The sequence below is a fragment of the Coccomyxa subellipsoidea genome, assembly GCF_000258705.1.
Source record: "Coccomyxa subellipsoidea C-169, whole genome shotgun sequence".
NCBI classification, from domain to species: domain Eukaryota; kingdom Viridiplantae; phylum Chlorophyta; class Trebouxiophyceae; family Coccomyxaceae; genus Coccomyxa; species Coccomyxa subellipsoidea.
In genome coordinates, this window is record NW_005178029.1 from 1,315,889 (window position 1) to 1,341,435 (window position 25,547).

The following is a 25,547-nucleotide window of genomic DNA, read 5'->3' on the forward strand; positions in this document are numbered from 1 at the left end:
TGAATGCTAGTAAAAGTCGAGCTAGTCTACTTGTGGTGCAATCCGTGTATCTCTTGTGTCCACAAGGCAACCCCTCAATACATGCATTGGCCAACACTTGCAGAATGCTAGTTAGCCAGGGCTTCAATGCGCGCGTCCTCCTCTGTTAGCATGAGGGAGTCATAGGCCTTTGAGATCTTCTGGAACCGCTCCTTGGCCTCCTCCTGGTTGTCCGGGTGCTTGTCCGGATGCCACAGCTTGGCCAGCTTGCGGTAAGCCGCCTTGACCTCCACACGAGAGGCGCCGATTGGCAGCTCCAGCGTCTCATAGTCCCTGGTGTGCCGCATGTGGTACAACTGCCTGTCGCGCGCCTTGGCATCCCTCTTCTTCTCATACTCCTTCTGCCGCTGCTTTGCCTTTTGCTCCTTCAATGCACAACAATGCCATTCTCAGGAACAGGCCCACCACACGATAAAGAGCCTTGGGAATAGCCTCAGAGGAGAAGCTGACGAAGGCTTTAAGATGGCATACTATTTGGCATGGAAGTTATCGCTCCTAGCAGATTACCTTGTTGTCGATGGCCTCTTCGATCATGCGCTGCGCAATCTCGCACTGGTTGGCATTGCCAAAGATCATGACCTTTGTCATCTTTGGGCCTTCCTCAGTGTCTGCAGGCTTTGGAAGCACAGGCTTCACAGGTCCTGACCCAAATGCCCTGTTCAACTCATCCTCCTCCTTCACAATCTGCACAGCAAGGACCCATCAGTAGCCCCATGCATGCTGTTGCAATGTGCACTTCTTTGGGGATTGCCAGAGCCATGTGTTGGTCAACAATGCACAGCATGTGTCTGGGGAAGGCTTACCTGCAGTCGAGCCTTGGACTTCTTCTCAATGAGTTTGATCTTCTCTCCGCCAGGGCCCACCACCAGCTTCACCTTTTTCAGGGGGATCTCTATGACAGCATCTGGCTCCGGCTCCTCATCAGAGTCATCCAAGATCTCATCAAGTTTTGGAATCTTGCCTTCCTGCATACATGCCCACCACACGCTGGCTCAGACTACAGTCACCTGAATGACATGCCCTTGGTGCATGTGCAACATCGTTTCAAGTCTGCAAGGGAGAGCCAGACAATCATACCGCCAGCTGCTTTGCCAGCTTCATGCGCTCCTCCTCCTTCTTGGCTGCCTCCTCCTGCTCTTTCTGCTTCACCTCCGGCAAAATCTCAGCTGCCATAAATGCATCCAGCGGATCTACACCATCCGCTTCCACCAACTCGCGTGCCTGCAGCAGCCTCTTCTTGATCACATTCCACGCCAGGCAAACAGCTGTGCGCTTGAATTGAAATCCGCGAAAGGAAAGAACAGGGGTGGAGTGACTGCCAAAATGCCATGTGTGAGCACACCTTTTCCTCAGCAAGCTTTGCAGCTGCCTTTGCCTGCTTTGTCAGGATTTCGGTGGGGACCGCTGGAATTGAGTTGCCGTAGGCTGTTGAAGGATCCTCCCATGGCAACCTGCACACTTAGCGACTCACTTTCATCTGTGAACATCACTCTCCTATTTTGAGGATGACCAGTTGATAATTGGCATGCAGGCATCCCAAAAGGAAGCAGCCTTTCTGGTTAGGTCCTCACCAAACATTCGCTGGCTGCTCCGATGGCCCAGAAGATGGCTCTGGTGCTGGCTCCTCTGAACCATGCTGCTGCTGCTGCTGCTGCTGCTGCTGCTGCTGCTGCTGCTGCTGCTGCTGCTGCTGCTGCTTCCAAGCTGCAAGTCGCTCCAACCGAGCTTTCTTTTTAGCCTCTTCAGAGTCCTTGCTGCAGCAACATGAACACTGTCACTGCAGAGCATCACCTGCAACAAGATGGGAGCCATTCCCTCTGTTGGTGTGACGAAATGCACACCATCAGCACAAAAGTACTCACCTTGGTTTGGCAGACTCCCGGCAGGCAGCCTGTTCACCGGCCCTGTCTACATCCTTCTCCCTCTCCCTGTTCTTGACCCGGTCTCCCTTCCCATGGCGGTCCCTGTCCCTGCCTGCACTTGTGCTTCGTGACTGATGTCGATGCCTGCTGCTCTTGATTCTGTCCCTCTCCCTGTCTCTGTCTCTGTCCCTGTCCCTGTGTGCACATGGTCAATAATTCAGAGATGATTGGACCACAGCATCTACGCGCAATTCCAAGCATGCCATTTCGGTCATTCGACATTCAGCTGGAGAATAATTCTTATTGGTATTGACTTGGTTCAGGTCAGCCTTCGAGGTACGTCACTTGCAAACTGCAAACAAGCAAATATCGTGGAGACCTTGATCTACTGCGCGGTGGTCTGCGTTCTTTGCTCCTAGATCTGTCTCTTCTTCGATGTTTCTCTCTACTCCTGCTTCGGCTTCTCGACATGATCTCAGATGTCAAGGTATGCAGGCCATGGCTATGTCGATTGTACTAGTTGTATTCACTTGCAATAATTTCTTTACAGGATCAAGAGACAGTGTAGAAACTTCAGTGTGTGAAAATCTCTTCAATACTGATGTCAACACCAGGTTTGGTTTGGGGCCTCTTCCCAAATCCCTTTAAGGGTTGTTCTCTTGATATCACTCCCTCGAGCTCGACAGGCAGTGAAGCATAGTTCTTGGGATAGTACATGCTATGCATAATTGTGCACATCAGTGTGCATCTTCAGAAGAATCGAGAGCTTTTCAACGAGATGCTCCATGCGCATAGAATCGAGTTCCGCGAGCCATCGTTAGCAGCCTTGCACTTGGCTCCATTTTGATTGCTCTTGAAGCTGGCCATAGAACGCATCAGGAACTGGTGATACAGCAGAAATGGCCGCTAGCACCACAGTATCGCCACTGGCAAAATACAAATTGGTGGGTTGCGCAAGGGACTTTCACAATCTCGTGTTCCAGCTATCCTTGGAGAAGACATTCGAGAGTTCTTTCGTATGCAGGTGTTCCTGGGAGACCAGTCTGTTGGCAAGACCAGCATAATTACACGTTTCATGTATGACAAGTTCGACAATACTTACCAGGTGCATGTCGACTCTCTTTCTTCTTAGTTCAACTTGCACAGTGTTCCATCAGGCATTCAATGGATGTAACGATGCACTGGCAATGCAGGCAACCATCGGCATTGACTTTCTTTCCAAGACAATGTATCTTGAGGACAGAACAGTGAGGCTTCAGTTGTGGTGAGCTTACTGCTCTACAGCACCCCCACACCGTTCTGTTTGGGTGCTAATTGCAAAGAATCTACCATTGCATGTGTCTGTGACATACACAAATCAATTTGTGAAGGTATTACTATGATGCATGCAGGGACACAGCAGGGCAGGAGCGCTTCAGGAGCTTGATCCCAAGCTACATCAGAGACTCCTCAGTTGCTGTCGTGGTGTACGACGTGTCCAGTACGGCTCTAGCCCACTGTTGTATTACACAGCCTGAAAGTCACAAGACCAATCAGACCATCTGCAATCTTTGGCCCATTCTGACATCAGGTCTTGCATTGTTGATGATTTGATGCATGCAGACCGGCAGTCATTCCTCAACACAGCCCGATGGATAGAAGAGGTCAGGACTGAGCGTGGCAGTGATGTCATCGTCGTTCTTGTGGGCAACAAGACAGATCTGGTAGACAAAAGGTGTGCTGCTGTTTTTAGCCACATCATGACACGTATGCGACAGACATGCGACAAACCCCAACCTTGCCTGAGCTGCCTTGATGAATGAGCAGGCAAGTTTCCATCGAGGAGGGAGATGCCAAAGCACGCGAGTTTAATGTCATGTTCATTGAGACCAGCGCGAAAGCTGGCTTCAACATCAAGGTGATTGCTGAGAACATTTCACAAGATGCCCTTGGAAACGAGTTTGGCAGTTTGCATGAAGTGCTCTCAGTGAAATGGAATTCATGCAGTCCTCTAACGAAGTGGCACTGTAATTTTCCTGCAGGCACTGTTCAGGAAGATTGCAGCTGCACTCCCCGGGATGGAGTCCCTGTCGGCGGCAAAGCAGGAAGACCTTGTGGATGTGAACTTGTCAGCTACAGCAAATAGCGGCAGGGGTGCCGCCTCGTCTGCTCCCTCCAGCTGTGCCTGCTAGGAGGCAATGTGACAGTGTGCACGGTTATCCTGAGGGCCCTGGCAAAAGCACTGTGTACATCCCAGGACTCAGGAACCAATGCAATAATGGGATATGCAATATGCAACAATTGGGAATCATGAAAGATTGAGCTCAGAACGGATGATTCAAATTTGTGTGTTCCAAGAAATCAGTGTCAGGCATGCAACAGGCCCTGCTGCAGGTATAACTGTGACAGTTATACCAAGGTAAAACTTGAAGGAGAGAAGACCCTGCATAAATTCAACATCAGGAGTTGGCTTGGGGAGGATTTGGATTTGAGGGCAGTGCCTGCTTCCCACTGGGAAGTTCCCAGTACAACTTATAAGTGTAGGTATTCACATTAGCCCGCAGACGGAAATATGTGAACATGTAAGAAAAGAGAACAGTTTTTCGTTTCTCTAATGTACACCCTGTGTTACAATCCGCAGTCCTTGACAGGGAAATCTCAAGTTTATTGAAATTCAAAATTGAACAGGAAACAACAAGGAAGGGATTGTACACTGCATGGACAAGCCCTCTGAAGCTGAGACTTTCAACTCCTTTTGGCATCGCTCCTCAATCTCAAGTATCGGAGTGCCACGTATGAGGTAGCCAAGCTTGTAATGATGCCAAAGATATTTAGAAGCAACTCTGCAGCCTCCATCCCTTGCATGGCCAGCTTGCCTGCATCAGAACAGTCGGTGTCACTGTCCTGTCTTCAACCAGGAAATCAGCGGCTCATATCAGCAGGGGAAGCAGAGTAAATATTTGAGCACAGTCAAGATATATTGTAGTGATCACCTTTGCCAATATGCTCTTGCAGTTTCCAGAAGTACAGGAGAGCACTTGCCTGCAACAGAGCAGAACTTGCGCACGTGAGCATGCCAACATACTGTGGTTCTTGTCTTGCCCGCAGAAGTGCAGGTCAAGTAACATATGTGGATCAAATCAAATTGTAAAATTGAATTGGAGATTTCACCGTGACGGCCACAACGATATTGCACGTGATATAAGCCTTCAAGAGCAAAGGCGAATCATCTCGCCAGAAATTGCCGCCAGTGCCTGCAGTTGGCGAGTACAGCACATGAGGGCCGCAACAATGATTAATATGCGCAAGAAGGCTCGCAGTTGTAACAGATTTTTGCTTAATCAGAGTTGCTCACCGAACCAGTAGAGTGAGAACGTCCATATGGCTGCTCCTGTGACTGCCTGTGCTGCTAGAGTGATCTTCTTGGCAGCATCTGCAATGTAGCACAGAGGGTGAGATTCCCACTGAAGGTCCATCCTTGCATGTGCATGCAGCGCTGAAGAGCTGCTCACCTTCCGGCCAAAATGACTGCAGGTTGTGCCATATGGGCAACGTCTGTAAAATGGTTAGGAGCACCCAGATGATGACCTGCAAGCGTCTGTCACGTCAATGTCTCGCAGATCGCTCCATCTCTCAGGAAAGGTCAAGAAAGCAATATGCCACTCACACTGATGTATGCCAGCAGCTTCAGCCTTTTCTTCAATGTGGGGAGCTCCTTGTAGCCTGCATGAGAGAAGAGTTAGATCATAGAAAATTTTGCTTCACACATTTTCTAATTACGAGACGAGAGTTCAGCATATTCAAAAGATATAACATCTCTGAGCTGCCAAGGGCCAGTGCAACTCACGACTTTCAACTGTCATCCGATATGCATGATCTCTTCCTTCAACACCAGATGGTCTGTATCCTCCTCGACTTACTGCCATCCTGATCTGCGATCTATCGCTGGCTGCTTTTTATGTTGACCAACCAATGCCCAGTACAACTCAACCAGATGAACTTTCGCCACGACCTTTGTGAAGAGTGAGAGGCCTTAGCACGCTGGATGTCACTGATGACGTATACTGTAGGCCTCTGTACAACTTCTCTGAGAGAATTTCTTTTAAGTCGCATGTGTTGAAAGGTGATGAGTCATCAGCCTCTGCCTGGGAGCCCTTCCCAGTTCACTTCTAGTGGTGTGTCCGTGCTAGCAAGGTTGCAGGGGAGCAAGAAAAGGGTGAAACCCCGCATGTTTTTGTAGGATGACTGCATGGAAAGTCACAAGTGGACATCATCAGTTGAACTATTTCTAAGTCCTGCTTCTCTTGCAATTGCCTCAACTGAGACCTTGCTGTATTGTGCAAGGGCTGGGTAAGATCTCTGCCACCGAGCTGAGTCAGGCTGTCGGACACAGTGAAAGAAATCATTAAAAAGGCAGCTCCTCCTCCGAGGAGAGTCTCACTACTCTTTGTGCAACTGCACTGCAGTGCAGTCTCAGCTGTCTCTATTGGCAATGTCAGTAGGAGGCATGAGAGTCATTACAACAGGGAGCAAGTTGCACATTTAAATGCGATGAACAAATCATTCCATGCGCATGCATGCATGCATCCCATGGGCGACGCATCCCGTACGTGACGCCCCGTCATGATCAAATGATCTGCATGTGATCATGCTTGGCCGTCCTCAAGGCCGCCTTGGCTCAGATCACATCCGCACTCTGGCCAGCCAGGAGTCGCCCGGCCCTGAGCATGCCGGGAAATGGCAGATGCACAAGTGCAGATACCATACCTTATAGAAGGACACCTCAACTTAGCAAGATTGAAGCAACTTTTGACGTCAGTTGCTGCAATTCAGTCACCGTGACTGCAAGAGCCTGAGTGTATTCCAAGCCGAGCTCAAACCGACTTGATATTGCTACAAGATCTAAGCCATCTACAAGCAAACTAAGAGTCACCAACTTGCAGACAAGAGCTGTATTCAGCTCAGTCAAGAATCAGTACTCTTAATCCCTGATTGTGGACTGCTAGCAGTGCAGCGCTGCTACTGCAAATGTGAGAAGGGCTCAAATGCCAGTGTTTGCATGAGGCCATTTCAAGCGCATCTGAGCTCAACTTTGCTAGCTGGCAACTATAATACAACAGTAACATTGTGACCAGCAGGGCAACTATCTGGGGATATGAAAGGAACTATTACGAAGGCGGTGGTTATAAAGATGGGAGGCGGTGTTCCCTCGCAAGCACTGTCCCATCAAACTTCATCAGGATGGTTGTCTTTGGCTTCGGTTGTCCCTTGACCGGCACAAAATGAGCCGTGACCCTGCAAGAAAGAACTTGATCTTTTAGAGGTCTGAAGTCCTGCAATCTAAGTGTCTCACAACCAATGCTAAGAGCTGCAGAAAAGCAGAACAGGATGGTCTTGAGTGTGCAGACCTTGCGCGAAACCCAGCGCCGTCCAAGACTCCCTTCACAATGCCAGCAACAAATGCTGCGCAGTTGAGCGCTCCCATGTCCTTTGGGACTGATATGAACTTGTTCACGAACAAGTCATAATCGCTGATCATGTACTCATCCTCTGCCTGCACAGCAACACTATTTACTGCAGCCAGTATACATGAAGAAGATCAAGGTCCTGCGATTTGTGATGCTGCGGTCTACGGAGGGACGCAGTGGATGCCTACCGTGTTGCTCTGCTCCAGGTCTTTTGCCTGCCGGCCAAAGAGGTACTTCCACAATGAAGTGTGAACAAACTTGAGGACGTCCAATAGCCTAATGTCCCTTTTACTGTTCTTCTCCCTGAAGCAGAGAATCTCTAAGAGGCGCAGGCCCACCTCAGCCCCAATGTCCTCAAGCCTGCAGCAGAAACGTTTCCATGCATTATCACGTGACCAGAGACAGATGCAGGTGGGGAGCCTGGGATATAGATGCACAGGATCCACTGCGAGAGCCCTACAAGCAAAAGGTGGTGATGGAAGGCTCACCTTCTCTCCAACTCACCAATATTTGAAACCTTTGTCTGGCAATACTGCACAAGCTCACTAAAGAGAAAGGAAAAAGCGCTGAGGCTGACCTGGATGCCATAGATCTACTTTGTCAGACGAGTGTGCTTAGCTACATGAGGAAGCTACATGGTGCTATGTTACTCAGCATGTGAGATGTGATGACGATCGCGAAGGTACCAAAGGTTTAGCATCTGTGGCAGGTTTTAGAATGATACCAGGGATACAGAAACACTTGCCTCTCCTTTTCCTTTCGCAAGGGGTCTGTCAACAATATTCAGGCGGTACAGAGGCGAGCTAAACATTGTATAATCGCCTGAATGCTAAATACCTTCCTTGTGCTTTGGACATGGAATTTGCACAAGGACTCTCTTCAGCAGCACCAGCACCAGAGCATCATAATTGCTGGGGTAGCTCGAGATACGTCATGTTAAACAAGTTGATCTTCAAGAATGTTGACAAAATCGCGTTTATAACAATTTTTAGTTGGGGATCGCGTATCTTCTGAGCATCTGCAGACGAGGCGAGGCTAGTCATGCTGTGTCGAATCTGTGTCGTTCCACTGTTTTCTGCAAGGGGGTGAAGACCCTAAAGGCGTAGACCGCCTTAAAATTTACTCAAAAGTTGCGTTCTTCGACCGGAAGTTTCTGTACCAATTCGAGGCCGTTATTCTGTCGCTTTAACGAACTTTCAATGGCTGCAGTTGTACTGAATTGTCAGGCAGATATTACCAAGATCGAATCTGCTCTTCATGCTGCGAGACGTGAAACTTTGCAGGTCTGGTCGTGTCCAAATGTGCCCTTTCCAAGCTCCTAGTGTGAAAGTTTGTTCCCAGCTATATTTTAAGATTCTGACATCGTACATGGATTATGAAGTGCCAATTCTCTGGTAACGACAGAGAGGATCGCAAGACATTTCGCCAGATCAGGAGAAGGCAATGGAGAGACTTCTTCGCAAAAGGACGGTATGTGCCATTGCTTTCAGCAATTAAAGCTCGTCCTCACCAGGTGAGTCACATCATATTTAAGACAATTTCTGCGTGCAGGATCAATTGATTGCGAAGATACATATCTGCACGACAACACAGGCTGCGGAAAGGTGGGCACAGGAAACTCAAAATTGAAAAGAATACAAAAGGATGTTTCACCATTTTCTGGCTCTACTCTGATTGATAGTGCATAATCCATGCATTCCAGCCTTGTCAGTGTTATCGAATGCAGGGAAGGAGCAGATGATGCTGCCCAGGACGTATCAGATGCGCTCGCTGTTCTTGACAAGGAGAACCAGCAGCTGCAGACAGAGGTACAGTGGCCCCAACACAGGCAGTCTGCATCCCGCAGCCTGGTCTCCAAGCAGTGCATGACGTTTAGAAGCTATCGTGCAGGTGAACGAAGCTGCACGCCGTGTTGCTCAACTGCGCACAACTGTCCCCAAAGCGCTGTCCAACAGATTCAAGGGGATGCTTGAATCATGTCGCCCTACTCCGCAGCCAGAGGGCTCTGATGCAGAGCAGTCTGGTGAAGAAGAGGCGGGCCCACCTGATGCTTCATTGTCTCCTGCGCCGCTTGAGCTGCAGGACAAGTTTGCTGCGATCACCAATGGCATGCCATCCCTCAGGTAATCCGCGTTTACATATCACGTCTGTATTATAGCTGTCACAAGCCTTCAGATACTGTGCACTTAGTATCCAGCACCATTGCTGAGATTGGCATAATTTGTACTTTCAGGGCTGAGCTGGAAGAGGCTTTGGAAAGGCTGCAGCGCATTGTGGCAGCCATCGATTCAGAGGCCGAGAAAGCACCCCCCAACACAGTGGAGAAAGCATTCAAGCACTTTGACAGCCCCGCAACCTCTGGAATGCCCTCGCCAAAGTTGGCAGACGCCGTCAGCTCTGGCAAGATTGTGACGCGCAGGCGCATGGCAAGCCACCTGCGGCCCATCCCATACCCGCTGCGCTGAAGTGAAGAGCATGTTAATGTTTCGGCGCTGCAGAGTTGAGTTTGTCAATGCCAGGCCGACCAGATCATGTATCATAGCATCGTCCACCACATGCACATGGGAATCCAACATACACCACAGGGACACTTGTAAACTACTTACAGACCACCAAAATATTATTAATCAATCCTTTGATATCTATTTGACGACAGATTCCGTCATAGACACAGTTGTAAAAAATAATTGAAGCAACAACAGCAGTTCAATTAATGTACAAGTAGCCCTCGCTCTTGATTGCAATTAATGGCAAGTGTCCAAAATTCAGTTGAGCACTCTACAACTCCGATATGACCTCTCATCCTGTATCTATTGATTCCAGAACATGCCCCTGCGGAAGCGCAGACAATAAGTGATGCAGTCAGAAATGAAGAGAGGAAGCACACATGCCTAAAGAACGCGCACCAGAGCATTGCCCGAGGCTTTACTGCATCAAAATAATATTTCAGACAACCACTTTCGATGTGGATTAGAGCAAATTGGTGGGTGAAGTACCTGACACCGTCAGGATCGCACTTGAATCCCAATTGTTCGTAGAAGCCCACAGCTGCAAGAAGAAATCATCTTCAGGACTACATCCTCCAGTACTGTTCTGAAGCAGATTCACTTTGGAGCAGGCCAGAATGCATAGGCTGATGACATAAGCATGTCTTGATGAATTGCATGACCCACCTTCCGAATCCGCAAAGAGGCAGATGTTACCGATCTGTTGTCGCTTCAGAGCCTCCACTGTTTTCACAACCATATAGCGCCCGATGCCTTTGCCCTTCAGCAGCATCAAGGGCTCAGACTCCCCTCCAGATGATGTGTCACCTCTTGTCACGGTGAACGAGAAGCCCTTGAGCAAGCACTTACCTGGTAATCTGGATCGACAAGAACATCCCAAATTGTTGCATTGAAGACATGGTCACTTGTGCAGCGTATGAGGCCTATCAATTGCTCTTTGGCGGTGGCTCCACTGGGGTCCAGTTCCCGCCGGACAACAGAGGAGACAAGATAGCTCCCAAGCAGAGCAGTCTCTAATTTCTTGGCGGGCCGCTTTGGCCATCCCACCTGCAGGACACACCAGGCTCAGACTTGCGTCCGGATGCAGGATAAAGCATGACGCGTCTGCAGAAGCTGGGTGCTGAAGATCCAAGGATCATACCTTCTCTATGAGCTGCGACAGCACAGAGGCACTGACTTCTGCGTTCCTTGTAAATACTATCTGCACCTTGCGCCCATCCCCTGGGAGCTCTATCTCCTGGAGGACAATGATATCCTGCAGGCAGACATTTCTCAGCTTTCGATGTGTCTGACTGGCCCCTAGTTTCAGACACGGGTGCTGGGAGACTCACTGAGTCAGTGTCAGCAGCCTCTGACTCCTCGATGATGATGTCCTCCTCCTCTTTTACTTCTACGTCCCTACAAAAGTGTTCTATATCAGACATACATCTGCATGCATGGGAATTTAGTAAAAATTGGCTGGTGGCCTACCTTTGGAACAAGTTGGACAACAATTTCCCTCCAAAACTTTGCACCTTTACATTCTGAAGCCTTCTGAAAGACTTCCTACAGTGCTCTCTGCATATTACTACATGAAAGCCCTTCCTGTGCACCGGATTGCCACAGATGTGCTGGCAGTATTGTGACCAAGGTCTGCCTAGTCCCTGCAATTTCATATGTGATCTGAAATGCATAAAAATACAGTCAAAGTCATAACAAACACATTATTATTCGTGTCCTTAAAGTCGTCAACATTTGCCAATCTGATCTTCGATCGAGGTTCCAAATGGGCCAAACAGGCACGCCCTCGTCTAGCTTGTATCCCTGTTTAGCTCGCCTTCAGAACTCTCGGCAGATCTGCTTCCTTCAAGACAAAATTGGCACATAGAAGATTTTGTCACTATTTATCTGTAACTGCACAAACGGGACACCCCCAGTGCACTCCTTCTAGGAACATTCCTGGAAGCATCACTGTTGATCTCGCTGAATAGTGCTGTTCAATACTTTTGACTCTTTCAAGGAAATGATGATAGCCTGAAATAAAGATCAGTATATTTCTAACAATACATTTTTCATCGCCTAAACGTTTTCGGGAGGCGCTTTATGAGGAGGGAAACCTGACACATCATGGACTCGATAGTGAGACCTTCACCGCACCTGACCTAACATCGATGAAATTGAAGTGTATGTTGGAGTGTGACAATTTGTCCAACGACCAAACTCGTGTTATCGTGACCTCTTCTGTGCGTGCCATGCAGAACGCAGAGATATTCACTCTGACTTATGGGTCCATGGTCAGGCAGCTCATTGCGGATCTTGAAGATGTAAATGAAGTCAACAAGCAGCTGGACACCATGTGAGTGCAAGAGTCCTCTCCAAGAGTGTGGAAGTGTGCTAGCCTTGAATGGGTGCCTTCACAGGTTTTGCCCTTTGATCGCAGGGGCTACAACATTGGCATTCGGCTCATAGATGAGTTCCTGGCAAAGTCCAAGACGGGCAAATGCGTTGATTTCAGGGACACTGCCGACAAGATTGCAAAGGTCTGACTCATCTGGACTTCTAATGCAAGCTTGCCCAGTCAGCTGCACATCCTCACTCGCCTGAACATGATTCTGCAGGTCGGCTTCAAAATGTTCCTCAACACGTCAGCAGCGGTTGCAAACTGGAACGCTGACAGTACTGAGTGCAGCCTGGTAAGCGGTAGAGCTTGAAAAGTGTTCAACCACTGTGGAATGAAAGATGGTTGGCAGCTCTGAGGAGAGATCCAAGCATGCTTGTTTGGGGGGAACAGATTCTGGAGGACAACCCCTTGACTGATTTTGTGGAGCTGCCAGAGAGCTATTCAGGCCTCATCTACTGCAATGTCCTGTGCGGCGTGATTCGGGGAGCTCTTGAGATGGTGGGTGCACAGATCCTGATCTGGAAGTTGGAGCCGTTGAATCAAGTCATACTTTGTCAGCATGTCCCAGCAACATAGCAATGCGTACATACGACATTTGGATGTTTTGCTTGCCTGCTTCTTTTACAGGGCTGCAATCTTCAAATATTCCTGAGTCTTTTGGGAAGTGAAGGGAGGTCCTGTTTGTGGGTGCAGGTGAACATTACTGTATCATGCAGTTTTGTAAAGGACGTGCTGAGAGGAGATGATGTGTCAGAGTTGCGGTTGAAGCTGCTGTCACAGATGCATGAGATATATCCATACAGGGAAGATGACTAGACAAGGCACTGCCACCTCCAATGCTCTGAAATGCTTCAAGCGGTTGCAGACAGTTGTGTTGTACATGCAAAGAACCACCATGTTTCTGATTTGACATGTGCAGTGGTTTGCACTAAGGCTTCATGTAGCTCTCTGGCTCCCAAATAGCTTTCCAGCCACAGCGGATCTACAAATGTGTACGATACCTTACAAGGCCGAGCTCGATATCAGTATGCATACTGTATACAAAGACTTCATTCCTGCAACATCAGCAGCTGAAATGGCTCTGACAGCGTGTAATAATTTTTCAATGCAAGGATGACTCCGCAGGCCATTTCACAAGGTTGCAGCATTAGTCAGGACATGTACTACCAAAACTCCTAAAAAAATGCCCTTTCACATGATGAGTCCAGCTGAATACTTCTGTTGACATCAACACTGAACAAAAGCAAATGTGGCAAATTAAGGGACCTGGTGTCTCCTTTGGAATCAGATGATGCCTCTCATCCCAAAGATCATGCTCATGCACCCCGTCAATCTATTGTCAAAACACATTACGTCATATAAGAAGGGTTGCAAGCTCACATTCATCCAATAATGTGCCTGCAACTAAACGGGGCTGCTAGAGCTGAGGACTGGGGACAGTCCTATAGCTATTCAACAATGTCCAATGAACACCATGAAACAATGCGAGACATTGACACATGGACTCTGACCAGGGCATGAGCCCACACATGAATAGTCACAGGAAGTACCGTGCTACCAGTACAGTGGGTATCGCTTTTTCGGATGGAGGTTGTTGAACAGCAGTGCAACCAAGAGCATCCCCAGAGATCCGATAAAGATGCACACAACAAACTGAAAGCCCTGCAGCCACAGGCAAGAGGGTTATTGGCAATGCTTGTACACTTCAGAGCAAGCGCTGAATTTTGTAAATGCAGAAGGTACATTGGTGCCGCACCTGCCAGGGACGGAGGGGGTTGGCTGTCGCAGCTATAAGAGCTGTTGCGCCACCTGTGCAGCACCAAATGTTCTGGTGATGAGCAGTCGTCTTCCGTAAACACAACTAGATCGCCAATGTGGAACAGTCACTAGAAGGCATCACATGAGAGCAGGAGCAGACCTGGTGGGTGGACTGTCTTTGTCAGCATCATGACCACCAGAGCCAAGCTCATTCCCAGTGCTGCTGACACCCACAGCACGTCCTTCAGGGCAAGTCGAATCGCGCAGCCCACCACTGCGCTGAGCACTTGGCCCCCTGCGCAGATCAGCCTTACATATTAGTGCGTCCTCTGATGTGTCCCCAGAACATCCATCAGGGACAGCCAGAAATTTCCTTGAAGGGTGGTCTACTGCAAAAAACAATTGGTCACGAGCCACCTACCTACAAGATTTCGTGGCTGTGCCAAGGGCGAAGATATGACGCCAAAGACAAGGACAGCGCTGGCACCAAAGGATGCATAGAGCAGCGGCAGGTTGTATGCAGGTTCGAGCCATTGTGTCAGGCCTGACAACAGAAGAATGCCGCAGAAAGCTCCAAGCCTGCACCTCGGATTTGAGTGAGGACTCCGGATTCCAGCAGGTCCCCTTGATTAGATAAAGGTTGCAGAGTGGATCGCCAGTACTAGAGACGCATAGCTAGGTGTAGCCGGAGGCTAAGGCGTCTCACCCACTCCAGAATATGTCAAGAGCACTTGGAATGGACAGAGGCGTGTCCTGTCCTCCTACAAAGCATAAGGACACTCGATATCCCAGCTCAGCAACAACTGTGAAATATTGATCATCTCGATGCTTTCAACGCTCACCTTTTAGCTTCAAAGGAAGGAGCTTTATAAAACTCCACACATGGTTGGAAGTCGTCCCCTGAGAGCAGGTGCATATGCACAATAAGCAGGCGCACACCTCGGGACATGGACCTTTGCTGAGTCACGCAAGCATCCTCACAACCTTGCCTGATGATCAGACATTGGAAGGGTTTATAGATACAAACCGTTGCTTCAATTGTGCCATATTTCACAGGTTGGGGATGATAAGGAAAGCCGATTTCCAGAGGATCGTGCCCGGATCGTTGATCTCCATTGGCTTGCGCTGAATACGCATCAGCGCCATGATGACTAGAATCTGCGTTCAAAGAAATTACAACTTCGGGTGGAGCAGATGCTGCTCTGCCGATCTCCCCCATATGCTCGCGTAGAGGTGTTGTACGAGAATCGACTTCTCTCTTGGAAACGACGGTGTACTCAATCACGTCCAAAAGGTTGTCACAGACATGCTTGGGACTTCTATACTCACCATTAATGCTCCATACCCTTGCTTTAATCGATCGCACAGCTCGAGGATGTGCGTTTTCCGAAAGGACCATCAGCACGTGGGGGCACCTGGCCCTTCCGTCCCACGTTCCTGAGTCAGATCTAAATTTAGATTAGATCCAGGGCTGATCTTCTCATTTTGAATTTTTGGGTAATTGTCTTGAAGCAGTGCAACAGGCAAATAGCCATGATGCTCTATATTAAAAATTCTAGCTTTTTTAAACCTCTTGTTCATGCCGCTGGCGCCGCAGCCACGGACGATGTCGCGACGATAGTGGCCACCATGATGGTGCCCAATCATGTAAAAGGTACTGCCTATGAAAAAGCTCTCAGGTACTGCTTCTCTGACTTTCCTTAATACTTTGCATGCCATTGGTTGCTCAAAATCTCGCTTCATGCGGCCCTATAGTCTCAGAATCACATACACTCGAGCTCACTTGATAACCACAGTGTCATCACTGATGACTCTGGCAGAATAATTATCTAATCGTGCCTTCTTCGCAAATCATCTTTCCCTCGCATCTGCAATTGTTGTGCTTGCAGGTGCTTCCTTCTGACCATCCATTTTCCATGCAAGCACAAGTACATCTTCCCAGAGCATGACAGATCTGCGTTCTAGAACTGCATGACATCTATGCAGCCAGCAGCTCTGCAACATCATTCAAATGTCGCCCAGTTCTCTTCCTTCTTTGCAACGGTGGCTGTTTGGGTGCCAAATGGATGCGAGGCATCCATCTGATCTGAAAGCTGCTGTACAGCTGGACGATCGGATGCATCGCTGTCAAAGCCCCCGAGCAGGTCTGCGTACCCACTAGGCTCGGAAGGCAGAGTGCTGCTGAATCCCCCTGCTGGGGCGCTTGACCGCTCCTGCAATGTGAGAAGATTCCCATATCAGTCTTGCAAGGATTTAAAAGTATTGAAAAGCAAAATCCTTTGCAGGGCTGGTCTACCACTCGGTTGTTGCCAGGGGTCATATCATGGGCAGTACCTGTTGCAGAGGGGCCTGAGGAGGTGGGGCCAGAGGCTTGAGCTGACTGGCTTGTGACGAGGCTGCCACAGGCAGATTAGAGAAGAGCCCGCCAGTGCTGGCTGTCGTTTTATCTCCCGACGCCCTCCGCATGTTGATTCTGGCGGCACACAGATGGGGTGAGACTCACCAGTATATGGTCAAGATTTTCGGTGTCACCATTCCCAAACGATAACGAACAACTGCTTTGTAAGTGACTGCTAATCGGTACAATAAGCTGTTTGGCATGAGCATCGCACTTGATTGTTTCGCCTTCCTTCAAGCTGAGGTCCTGCTTCTTGTAAAGGCTGGAAGCCTCGCTTGCACCGGATGGTGCATCATCCTTCGCAGCTGCCTGCACCTCCTTTGCTCGCCGGATGTACTTCTCATGGTCGGACTGCACCAGCACAGACCAGGACGATGTTGGCAGATCCAGAGTACAAGGCCAGTCTTTATTGCACGATGAGGCCAGACAAGTAGACAACCAAGGAAGACACCTTACCAGCGCAACATTGAAGTCGAATGCTTCCGTGCGGTCTGTGAAGCCCATCCCAATGAAGGCATGCCGCTTGGTTGTGGCATCCACCAGTCGCAAGACAAAGTAGCGGGAGCTGTCCGCCACTGGCTCCACCGCCACTGCCCTCTGTCCCAGTGGCACCGGGCACATGGCATACAGCTCCCCACTGATGCAAGAACAAATCAGTTCAGCATAGGTCCTGAAAACTTAATCGTTTGTCAGCAACAGCATCTGCACAGGAAAATCCAAGTTATACTCTGCAAGAGGGCCACATGTGGTGATTGACTTCAGGAGCGGCATGCAAGAGCTGTCCAGCAGAATGTCTTGTGTCGACTGATGTATTGGATCATTATGAGGATTTTCATGTTGACATGCAGAAGACAGAAGTCACCTGCCAGGCTCTTCCAACCTCAGCTCACACTTTTCCCCGATGGACAGCACACGCAGCCTTCCCTGGAAAATCCTATCCGCGACCTTCCAGTCACCGCTTTTGTGACCACCTGATGACGGGCGTGGTGGGACTCTGTATACCTGCACCTCCTTTGCAACGAACAAAGTCTGCTCGATTGCTTCATCACCCATCCTTTATACTGCAGCTCCAAAAAGAACAAAGGAATAAGGAGTGATACTTAGGAACACAAATACCTGGCCCTTGAAAGTGTAGAGCTCATCAAACTAGGTTATCTTTTGTTTTGCTGCTTGCATCCGAGGAAACTTCTGGGCAGATTCAGCGTGAGCCTGATCAGGACCGATCGACCCCGATCCCCCCTGCAGGGTCCCCCCGGCCTGGATTGGATTCCAAGGATTTGTCTTGCACGTGTGGATTTCTCCTCTCAATTTCGATTCTTTCCGACAACAGAGACAATCCTCATATTCATTAAACTAAGAGATTGTGTTGCATCCCCATTGACCATGATGGCGTCGATCAACTCTCCGTGCTCCAGACCATGCACAAGTGATGTGTTCACCACCTCTTCATTCAAGAAGGGAAGCCCCTTATCTGCCGGTCGAAAACTGCGGCATCTTAGCACACGAGCATTGCGGAAGGTGCAGACGCCCAGAGCGGCGGCCGCAGTTCAGACAGTTGGCACTGCAGGGGGAAGACTGCCAAGGTGCACAACCTAGCCTCTACATGCAGACATGTGCAGATGGCTGTGAGGGACTGAGCCTCGGAGCCTCTGCATGTAAGGCCACGTAGTTGGACAATGCCACTTATCACTCTCCCATTGTGTCAGGTGGGAGTACATTTATGACACGTTGAACAAGCGGGGAGTGAAGACCATCAAAGCTGAGGAAGCAGCGGAGCTCGTAAAGAAGGGATATGTGAGTGCCTGCTCCTCATTTTCAATTGATGTGGAGGTTTGCATAGCTCAACTAGTCATCCATCTTCTTCCTTGTGTTGTCCATATGCTGCTCCACAGCTCACTGCTGACCTTCTGTGACCTGATGCATCTCAGGTGCTTGTTGATGTGAGACCCAGAGACCTCTATGAGCAGGCTCACCCAGAGGGCGCCAAACATGCAGCCCTTTTCAGGAAGTTTAGTTTGGGCCAAATGTCATTCACTGGTCTGCTGCGTGCAACCGCCTTGGCTCTGAATGGCGTCTCACCAGTGGAGCCAAACCCAGCATTTGGTGAGCTGGCTGTGACTTTGTGGGCGTCTCTGTGTTTGTAAACCATGTGCTCAGGGATTCCATTATCAAGAACAACCTATTGATGAGGCCTGCATGCCTTGCACAGTGGAGGATTTGACGGCAGCGGCAGGGAAGGGTGCAAAGATCATCCTTGCTTGTGAGGCGGGTGGATCATTAGTACCAAATGCCAGCTTCCAGTATGGAAAGGAATCACGTTCATTGAAGGTGACTTGACTCTGACGTGCTTCCATGGGTCTTGCAGATCTCTCAACCGGCATCATCAGCTTATTGGCCTGAGATCATATATCTGCGAGTGGGCATAGCACCATATAGTGCCTTGGGAAGCCTGTGTTGTGTGACTTCCAATTGGGGAAGCAACAAGCTGCTGCCCTGGCGCAGGCTGCTTACAAGGCCGTCGTGTCTGAGAACTTTGGAGAGGTGCTCCATCTTGGTGGCGGAGTATATGGTGAGCCATGTTCTTCGCAGCAGCGCTGTGTGTCTCTGTGGTCCTAGTAATGTCAGTATTGCTTCATGTACCCACAAGGCTCATGATGTTGGTGGCTGTACTCATCTCCAAACGTGCTGCAGGGTGGTACAAGGCGGATCTTCCTTTCGTGGGAGAGTACGATTTGGCCAACGTTGGGAGGACGCCAAATGTGGTCAGCAACGACGACTGAAAACAGTGAATCTCAGTGTCTGACGTGCTGATGAGTTTGAGTGTTTCAGTGGTTTTGTCCTTCTTACTTTGCGACCCCTGGTGCAGCCCGCTAGCGCAAATTTGTACTCGTCGAATTGGTACAATATACGACAGTGCTCACAGATATGGATGTCCACAGCAAATGCCACCATGTACTGTATTCATCAATTTTGGCAGCGTTCCATGTGCTGCAACATCTGAGATTATTGATTGGCTTGGGAATTTCATTGTTGAAAAGGCATAGAGTGGTTCTGCAAGGATTATTAAAACACAAATGTTTGATATGATGCATTTATTAAATTCCTGACAGGCACCTCGGAGACTTCTCAATATCACGCAGTGATCACAACATCATTTATTGCATTCGGAAGGATTCTTTCAAAATGCACCAGATTTCTGCTCTAGGGGCAGTGCCCAAGTGTGAAAACTCTCATCACAAAACTTCTACTTTTGCGCAATACTGCTCTCAGAGGTTCACACATATATGCTAGGTCAGGCGCGCTCCAAGATATCAGTCCTGAATGTATTTTAGTGTTTCCCACTCTCTGCCACCTCCCAAAAATGGAGGAAGACTTCCATCGTGGCATCATGCCGCGTTTCAGCTCACATGCATCATCATGCCATCTGCTGGGCCGACAGGGATCACGCTAGGATGTCGGGTAGCTGGCGTGGATGCAGCATACTGGAACTTGAACCTCTGCACACAGTCAAGAACTCACGTCAGAAAGGAATTGTACATGTGTACAATCATGCAACACTTCTGGTAGACCTGCCAGGCATGCAAGCACACTGGCACCATCTAGGCGGCAGCGAAACTTCTCAAATTCGGCTATTTATGGGCGGTAAGGACCATGTCTGTGGAGAGGGGACGGACCTTTACTAGCAGTGCCAGAACTATTCGCGCCTCAAGGAGTGCAAAGTACTGGCCCAGGCAATTCCGTGGCCCCTGGATGAACGGCACAAACTGCAGGCAGCACAGTAAAAAATATCAGATGGAGTTCTTGAGAAAATTGCGTCTCCAGGAATGTTGACTGTACCCAAGACCAAAATCACAGAAGGCATAATGGCATACAGCATGTCATCCCATCATAAGCTGCTCAATGCCCATGAAGTGCATGAGCTGCAATATGGAGCTCATGGCTTGCCAGGAAAAGGAAAATCCCGCGTTCTTCTACCCTGGTTGACGTTTACGCATGAGACGGGAGGAGCAATGCACACCATGAAGGGGCGGATGTCCTCCTTGAAGCCGTCATACTCGCCGCCGGGCAGGAAGCGCTCGGGGCGCCAGGCGCCCGGCTGCTGCCAGGCCGCGTGCACCGCCTGCAGGCAGCATGCCAGGTACGTGCCGGCCGGCACGCGCATGCCGCAGATCGCGTCGTCCGCCGCCACCCGCCGAGTCACCACCGGCACCACCGAGTACTTGCGCAGCGTCTCCTGCACGCATTCCATGAATCACCACTTTGAGCGCATCTGCTATTGCTGTAACACCTCAGGATTATTTAAGGGTTGTTTGGGGGCCCCCTTCCCCACACCCAGCATATACTCTCCTCCAGGGTAGCACACTAACACTCCAAACTCAGATCCCAGGTGCTTACCCGTCCCATCTTTCGAGTGGTGGGCTAAGAAGGCAGTAAGGGGGACATGTACGATGGGTTCAGGTTGGGAGGACAGCCGGGGCGCACCTTCAGAGAGCTGACTGTGTACACCATCTGCTCTGCGGCCGCCCTGCTCGGCTCGTCGCTCTGAGCTGTAGCCGCCACTGCCTCCTCCCTCACCTGCAGCAAGGCACTTTCTCAGCAGTGATCTTCTTTGAACACTGCCTTGCAGCACACACAACAACACAAGGGCGCATGCTTGCCAAGTTCACAATCGAGTGTACTGAGGTCAACTCTGGCACCGCATACTGAGTGGGTGCACACTTTGGCAAGCGCGTCGGGGCGCTGAGTCAGCTCGTACAGCGTCCACGTCAGCATGGCAGCGCTCGTCTCGTGGCCGGCCAGCAAAAAAGTCTTTATTTCGTAGCACAGCTGCGTCTCCAGTGCATTGCTCCACGTGCCGCCCTTGGCCTGCAGCGCCCACACTCCTTACCATCAAGCAGCATCCCACGCACAACAGACACCCTTCATCTGAGCAACGGCAGTCCATCTGGTAACCAATGAAGTGCAAATTGCTCCTCACGTACTTAACTCCGGCGACTAAATCTCAGCCCCACTGAGCTCTCCAGGCATGCATCTGAAGAAACATATGCAAGAGATCCACACAAGAGATACATGCAAGCATCACATCTTCGATTCAAATTCTCTCTGTAAAAAAGCAAGTTCTGCTGCGGCCCAGCACCTCGATGGCGGTGATGAGGCGGTCGAGGATGTCACGCTTGGGGGCGCCGGATCGCTGGTGGCGGCTGTGCCAGCGCGTGCGCAGGAGGGTGCGGATGTAGGAGTTGAGGCTGCGCATGCGCCAGAGGAAGGCAAAGAAGGAGGGCGTGGGCAGGTACTGGCGCCAGGGGCGGATCGCGCGCAGATTCGCCTCCGCCATCACCGGCAGGTACAGCTGCGGAAACACCTGCGCGCATAGCATCGGTGCTGTTACTCATGTCAGACGTTCTACAATGTCAATGAACTGAAGTTCCAAAATCACGTTGAAAAAGTCAGTTCGGCAGAGTACCAGTAGTGGCTCTTGGACACGACTCTGTGCAGGCTTCCACGCTCTGCATATTTTGTCTGCTCTGGCTCGGGCGGATTAGCGCATGAGAACGGTGATACACCCTTCAGTAATATGGGCGCAGTAATGGGCGCAGTGCAACGAGACACATGGACATGTGCGCTGTGAAAGGATTGCGCTGCCTTTCCGTACAGGCCTCCCTCGCTACAAAAGGTACACATATGGGCGGGTGGGTTTGCAGTGCAGAGCTGCGTCGTACCCGGTCGCACTCTTCGGCCGGCAGGCTGAGGACGGCTTCGCCGATGACCTGCAGCGTGAGCAGCCGGAACTCCTCCTCCATCTCCACTGGCCGCCCAGCCGCCACCGCCTCCTCCAGCTTGCTGCTCAGCCGGTCCGCTGCCCGCATCGCCACCCCAATCTGCGCACACCAGCCCAACCGGCCCCGGTTAATCCCTCGCGCCCAACAATCCAAATCCCCATATGTGCATATGCTTCACTGCCTGCCTGACGCACTGCACCGGGCCTGGCGGCTGTCTGTCTTCCTGGGAGGTCAAAGCAGTGCAGCAGGCTCTCGTTGGCAATGCGCTGCTGGCATGCGTTCTTGACAAGGTGCAAGTACGATTGTGACAGTCTGGTCATAGGCAGATTTGTGATGCCAATAGCATGATCGCCTGCTATGCTGGAAGCTCAGTGCAGCCCGGTATGCTTCCATGACAATGTACTGTCGGCAATGATTCCTCTCAATAGGAACACCTTGATGGTCAGAGACCGGTGGCAGAAGCAATGGTATGAAGCCCCTCAGCAGCCGGCAGGGCAGGAAAGATGGAGGGAACGGCTCACCACATCGTCGAGGACGTCGACGCGCAGAGTGGGGGCCATGAGCAGGCGCTGGGACTGCCAGAGGGCACCCTGCGCAGTCACCAGGCCCGTGCCCAGGATGGGCAGGAAGGGGTGGAAGGAGAAGTCCAGGTCCTTCACATAGTTGCGCGCGTTGGTCTGGAACACCCGCTTTAGCCCCTCCGCGCTGCCCACCACCACCATGCTGCGCTGCAGAATGCGCAGTCGCACCTGCACATGCTTTGTCTGTCATCTGTACTGTTGCTTGCATGTCTGCCTAACAGATTTCTCTGGTGCTAACGGTAGATTTCTCTGGTGCTACCGATTCTGATCCTGCTCATGCTCTAGCTAGATTATCACTTAATTGTACATGCCATGCGCGTCCCCATTGTCCCTGGATGCTCTTAAATCTGAGATATTAAGATCTGGAGGTATGACATTGTCACATATGGACACGGAGGTCAGGCATGACTGAGCAGTGATGGGCCTGACATCGTCAGGTCTTCAGTCCGCTAATTTGATCTATCCCAACACCAGGACCTCATGCAGGGACTGGTCTGCATGGAGGGACAATTCTGCTGCAAGTGGTCAACAGCTCCATGCACTTCCCTAAAGCCATGCATGATCCCAGCCTGCATGTCCAAGATGAGGACAATGGCATATTGTTGTCAGAGTACAGTCATGATCATTAAAGGCAAAGTGCTGTGAGCCCGTCCTACCAGGGGTGGGCACTTGATGACCCAGGCAGCCATGATGTCCCAGGGGGTCCCCTTCAGCAGCGGCAGCACATGGCCCAGCAGCAGGTTGCCCCCCGGAGCGCTGGGAACGTCAGACAGGCCCCTCTCAATGGCCACCATGCGCCACAGCCCTCGCAGCAGCTGGAAGCAGGCCAGGCTGACCAGCACAGCAGCTGCCAGAAGAGCTGCTTGTCCAGGATGAAATGCTGCATCTCCATTCGTGCCAAGACCCCCGAAGCCCCATGTCATCTTCCTGTCCAGTCCCGAGATTGATCTGCAAGACTGGTGTACCAGCTAATGCTGGGCAGTCAGGCCTGAAGGCTTCCACATCTCCCCGTGTTCCAGCCCATTTCGGAGTGTCGCATGTGGGAGAATATAACAATTAAATAAAGATCGAGTGATTGTCAAGTATTTATCACTTTCCTATCAGCAGCCCAGTGGAGGGAGTGCTGATTGCAGCAGCGATTGATGGGATCAAATAATCGATACCACGCCTGGGCTCAGCAGATACCCGTATAATCGAAATACTGTTACTCTCTTACTTTATTACATTTGCAAAAGACAGCAACAGGACGAGCCAGAGCATCAGAGGCCCAGAGAGGTTGTTCAAAACCCTACAACCGAGAGAGGGTTTGCCAGCTGGTGCTGCAGTCTGCTTTCCTCCATTCTCGACAGCTCAAGCCTCTCTTTGCCTGCATTTCGATTTCAGCTGTGTGAGACAGTTCTTGTGTCGTTCTGCAAGCCATTGTGACGTTTGGAAAGCGTAAATTACCAGATCACTCAAGATCGCCAGGGTCCTACTTTTCTAGATAGGCCGGACGAAGCTCCAAATGCTCGTTGAAATTTCTCTCTGATGAAACATAGGGTCGTTGGCCGCAATCTAGGCAGGACTGTCGCGCACAGATGGTCACTGCTCAGGTATAAACTGTTTTAGCAAGTTCATTGCATAAATGAATTGTCTAAATTGCAACATTATACTTAATTGGCTCTTACTTGTTCAGGACTATGGTATCTCAGCTTGTTCGTCATGAGAGGATTGAAACGACGGTGGCCAAAGCGAAGGAGCTCAGGAAGCTGGCAGACAGGGTCATCACCTGGGGCAAGGAGGTGAGGCTATGGCACACATTGATTTGGCTGTTGTCCATGTGCTGCTGTGTATCCGTCATCTTGCTGATGCTCGCTGCATCCCACCAGGGGGATCTGCATGCGAGACGGAAGGCTGCAGCAGTGGTGCGCGGGGACGACGTGCTGCAGAAGGTGTTCACAGAAATGGCAGAGCGATACAAGGATCGCGATGGCGGCTACACGCGCATCCTGCGCACCAGGCAGCGGACCAACGATGCAGCGCACATGGCCTACATAGAGTGAGCTCCTAGCACACATGCATGTTGCACTTGCGCCATGCACCTGCTCAAAGTCTTACTTCCTGGCCCTGCCGGAGCATCTGCATATCTGCTCAACCATCCAGTCAGCAGGTGCATGCACGCCTGGCCATGAGGATATACAGGAGGTGACAGGTGTGGTGATGGGTGGCAGGTATGTGGACAGAGATGGGGAGTTGAGGCCAGCACGGCCGCCACCGGGGCGCCAGTCACCTTTCCTCCCAGCAGCTGCACAGGCTCTGGAGCAGCAACCAGGCGGGCAGGAGGAGCCTGCTGACCGGTCATGACATGCGATGATAGATGGCCACTGTCTGTAAGCCCATAAACGATGGCTTAGAGACTTCAGCATGGGCACTAGTTCTGCGTGTGAGTGTTATGCCCTGTCGAAGCAGGATTGGCCATGGCGCAGGACTCATGCGGGGTTCCCCATGTGTTGCTAAGCAATCCACAGCACTGGGAAGAGATCCATTATTACATAATAGTGTAGCACAATTTTGACTGTTGCTTGCAAGTGCCGGGTTTGGGGGAAAAGCAATGCAGCTGATTTATCAGGCAGTTTGGCGGCCACCAGCAATGTGAACTCCTCTGTAATTACAAGGCTTATAAGGAGCAAGTCTGTGTAAACTAGGAATAAGCATCATGCTCAGCTGTAGCCTGCACTGCAACGTTGCAAATTGCACAGACTGAGCCCGGTCATTGTGCTGATCAATTGCACGTGTTTTACAATGCTGTCCTCAGT

At 50.5% G+C, this 25,547-nt stretch overlaps 11 protein-coding genes across 11 annotated transcripts; 5 read left to right on the plus strand and 6 right to left on the minus strand.

Moving 5' to 3' along the window:
• Positions 1 to 107: 107 nt before the first annotated feature.
• COCSUDRAFT_43771 (DnaJ-domain-containing protein) lies at positions 108 to 1,212 on the minus strand (the record flags this gene model as incomplete). Its single annotated transcript, XM_005645376.1, has 4 exons — positions 108 to 404; positions 547 to 723; positions 843 to 1,004; positions 1,117 to 1,212. 4 exons carry the CDS (start codon positions 1,210 to 1,212, stop codon positions 108 to 110), a joined length of 732 nt encoding a protein of 243 aa, XP_005645433.1.
• A 1,588-nt stretch (positions 1,213 to 2,800) lies between these two features.
• Positions 2,801 to 4,072, plus strand: COCSUDRAFT_37676 (ras-domain-containing protein; the record flags this gene model as incomplete). The annotated part of the gene is made up of 7 exons (XM_005645377.1): positions 2,801 to 2,845; positions 2,926 to 3,006; positions 3,095 to 3,165; positions 3,293 to 3,381; positions 3,504 to 3,615; positions 3,708 to 3,798; positions 3,923 to 4,072. The coding sequence occupies 7 exons, from the start codon at positions 2,801 to 2,803 to the stop codon at positions 4,070 to 4,072; spliced, it is 639 nt and encodes a 212-aa protein (XP_005645434.1).
• A 2,560-nt stretch (positions 4,073 to 6,632) lies between these two features.
• COCSUDRAFT_25142 (TRAPP I complex) lies at positions 6,633 to 8,293 on the minus strand. Its single transcript, XM_005645378.1, has 5 exons — positions 8,094 to 8,293; positions 7,837 to 7,925; positions 7,537 to 7,708; positions 7,289 to 7,434; positions 6,633 to 7,175 (listed from the first exon to the last, which is right to left on the minus strand). Exons 1-5 carry the CDS (start codon positions 8,157 to 8,159, stop codon positions 7,064 to 7,066), a joined length of 585 nt encoding a protein of 194 aa, XP_005645435.1. The 5' UTR covers positions 8,160 to 8,293; the 3' UTR covers positions 6,633 to 7,063.
• Positions 8,294 to 8,448: 155 nt separating this feature from the next.
• Positions 8,449 to 10,045, plus strand: COCSUDRAFT_67285 (hypothetical protein). Its single transcript, XM_005645379.1, has 6 exons — positions 8,449 to 8,631; positions 8,753 to 8,818; positions 8,900 to 8,952; positions 9,075 to 9,156; positions 9,239 to 9,471; positions 9,582 to 10,045. The coding sequence occupies exons 1-6, from the start codon at positions 8,548 to 8,550 to the stop codon at positions 9,811 to 9,813; spliced, it is 750 nt and encodes a 249-aa protein (XP_005645436.1). The 5' UTR covers positions 8,449 to 8,547; the 3' UTR covers positions 9,814 to 10,045.
• A 298-nt stretch (positions 10,046 to 10,343) lies between these two features.
• COCSUDRAFT_8782 (hypothetical protein) lies at positions 10,344 to 10,902 on the minus strand (the record flags this gene model as incomplete). The annotated part of the gene is made up of 3 exons (XM_005645380.1): positions 10,344 to 10,396; positions 10,522 to 10,615; positions 10,705 to 10,902. Coding segments are annotated over 3 exons (345 nt in total), but the record flags the coding sequence as incomplete, so codon positions are not given.
• A 1,184-nt stretch (positions 10,903 to 12,086) lies between these two features.
• Positions 12,087 to 13,051, plus strand: COCSUDRAFT_18386 (TRAPP I complex; the record flags this gene model as incomplete). The annotated part of the gene is made up of 5 exons (XM_005645381.1): positions 12,087 to 12,190; positions 12,275 to 12,374; positions 12,453 to 12,527; positions 12,626 to 12,733; positions 12,929 to 13,051. 5 exons carry the CDS (start codon positions 12,087 to 12,089, stop codon positions 13,049 to 13,051), a joined length of 510 nt encoding a protein of 169 aa, XP_005645438.1.
• A 738-nt stretch (positions 13,052 to 13,789) lies between these two features.
• On the minus strand, positions 13,790 to 14,571 carry COCSUDRAFT_18037 (HPP family protein+B94; the record flags this gene model as incomplete). Its single annotated transcript, XM_005645382.1, has 4 exons — positions 13,790 to 13,897; positions 13,992 to 14,044; positions 14,154 to 14,288; positions 14,415 to 14,571. Coding segments are annotated over 4 exons (453 nt in total), but the record flags the coding sequence as incomplete, so codon positions are not given.
• Positions 14,572 to 16,604: 2,033 nt separating this feature from the next.
• COCSUDRAFT_10772 (NECAP endocytosis associated 2) lies at positions 16,605 to 17,438 on the minus strand (the record flags this gene model as incomplete). Its single annotated transcript, XM_005645383.1, has 3 exons — positions 16,605 to 16,742; positions 16,848 to 17,028; positions 17,254 to 17,438. Coding segments are annotated over 3 exons (504 nt in total), but the record flags the coding sequence as incomplete, so codon positions are not given.
• Positions 17,439 to 18,325: 887 nt separating this feature from the next.
• Positions 18,326 to 19,474, plus strand: COCSUDRAFT_54264 (hypothetical protein). Its single transcript, XM_005645384.1, has 4 exons — positions 18,326 to 18,494; positions 18,601 to 18,719; positions 18,894 to 18,960; positions 19,083 to 19,474. Exons 1-4 carry the CDS (start codon positions 18,416 to 18,418, stop codon positions 19,169 to 19,171), a joined length of 354 nt encoding a protein of 117 aa, XP_005645441.1. The 5' UTR covers positions 18,326 to 18,415; the 3' UTR covers positions 19,172 to 19,474.
• Positions 19,475 to 19,526: 52 nt separating this feature from the next.
• COCSUDRAFT_25145 (cytochrome P450) lies at positions 19,527 to 23,624 on the minus strand. Its single transcript, XM_005645385.1, has 9 exons — positions 23,409 to 23,624; positions 22,693 to 22,920; positions 22,112 to 22,270; positions 21,529 to 21,753; positions 21,111 to 21,257; positions 20,874 to 20,966; positions 20,410 to 20,625; positions 20,066 to 20,155; positions 19,527 to 19,888 (listed from the first exon to the last, which is right to left on the minus strand). Exons 1-9 carry the CDS (start codon positions 23,544 to 23,546, stop codon positions 19,790 to 19,792), a joined length of 1,395 nt encoding a protein of 464 aa, XP_005645442.1. The 5' UTR covers positions 23,547 to 23,624; the 3' UTR covers positions 19,527 to 19,789.
• A 497-nt stretch (positions 23,625 to 24,121) lies between these two features.
• COCSUDRAFT_54266 (ribosomal protein L17) lies at positions 24,122 to 25,447 on the plus strand. The gene is made up of 4 exons (XM_005645386.1): positions 24,122 to 24,344; positions 24,428 to 24,533; positions 24,621 to 24,790; positions 24,963 to 25,447. Exons 1-4 carry the CDS (start codon positions 24,280 to 24,282, stop codon positions 25,093 to 25,095), a joined length of 474 nt encoding a protein of 157 aa, XP_005645443.1. The 5' UTR covers positions 24,122 to 24,279; the 3' UTR covers positions 25,096 to 25,447.
• Positions 25,448 to 25,547: the final 100 nt, after the last annotated feature.

Bases quoted from the DNA above. Each gene is read 5' to 3' on its own strand.
- COCSUDRAFT_25145 (XM_005645385.1), bottom strand. From the start codon at position 23,546: ATGGTGGCCATTGAGAGGGGCCTGTCTGACGTTCCCAGCGCTCCGGGG. The intron at 21,754-22,111 runs GTACGACGCAGC...CTATGCGCGCAG, and splicing joins CGGCCGAAGAGTGCGACCGG to GTGTTTCCGCAGCTGTACCT. The intron at 20,156-20,409 runs GTGTGCATTGCT...TGCTGCCTGCAG, and splicing joins AGGACATCCGCCCCTTCATG to TTTGTGCCGTTCATCCAGGG.
- COCSUDRAFT_67285 (XM_005645379.1), top strand. From the start codon at position 8,548: ATGGCTGCAGTTGTACTGAATTGTCAGGCAGATATTACCAAGATCGAA. The intron at 8,819-8,899 runs GTATGTGCCATT...TTCTGCGTGCAG, and splicing joins GACTTCTTCGCAAAAGGACG to GATCAATTGATTGCGAAGAT. The intron at 9,157-9,238 runs GTACAGTGGCCC...GCTATCGTGCAG, and splicing joins ACCAGCAGCTGCAGACAGAG to GTGAACGAAGCTGCACGCCG.
- COCSUDRAFT_25142 (XM_005645378.1), bottom strand. From the start codon at position 8,159: ATGTTTAGCTCGCCTCTGTACCGCCTGAATATTGTTGACAGACCCCTT. The intron at 7,709-7,836 runs GTGAGCCTTCCA...TTTCTGCTGCAG, and splicing joins ATTGGTGAGTTGGAGAGAAG to GCTTGAGGACATTGGGGCTG. The intron at 7,176-7,288 runs GTCTGCACACTC...TCTTTCTTGCAG, and splicing joins GGCGCTGGGTTTCGCGCAAG to GGTCACGGCTCATTTTGTGC.
- COCSUDRAFT_54266 (XM_005645386.1), top strand. From the start codon at position 24,280: ATGAAACATAGGGTCGTTGGCCGCAATCTAGGCAGGACTGTCGCGCAC. The intron at 24,345-24,427 runs GTATAAACTGTT...TTACTTGTTCAG, and splicing joins CACAGATGGTCACTGCTCAG to GACTATGGTATCTCAGCTTG. The intron at 24,534-24,620 runs GTGAGGCTATGG...GCATCCCACCAG, and splicing joins TCATCACCTGGGGCAAGGAG to GGGGATCTGCATGCGAGACG.
- COCSUDRAFT_54264 (XM_005645384.1), top strand. From the start codon at position 18,416: ATGTCATTCACTGGTCTGCTGCGTGCAACCGCCTTGGCTCTGAATGGC. The intron at 18,720-18,893 runs GTGACTTGACTC...GCCCTGGCGCAG, and splicing joins AGGAATCACGTTCATTGAAG to GCTGCTTACAAGGCCGTCGT. The intron at 18,961-19,082 runs GTGAGCCATGTT...AACGTGCTGCAG, and splicing joins TCTTGGTGGCGGAGTATATG to GGTGGTACAAGGCGGATCTT.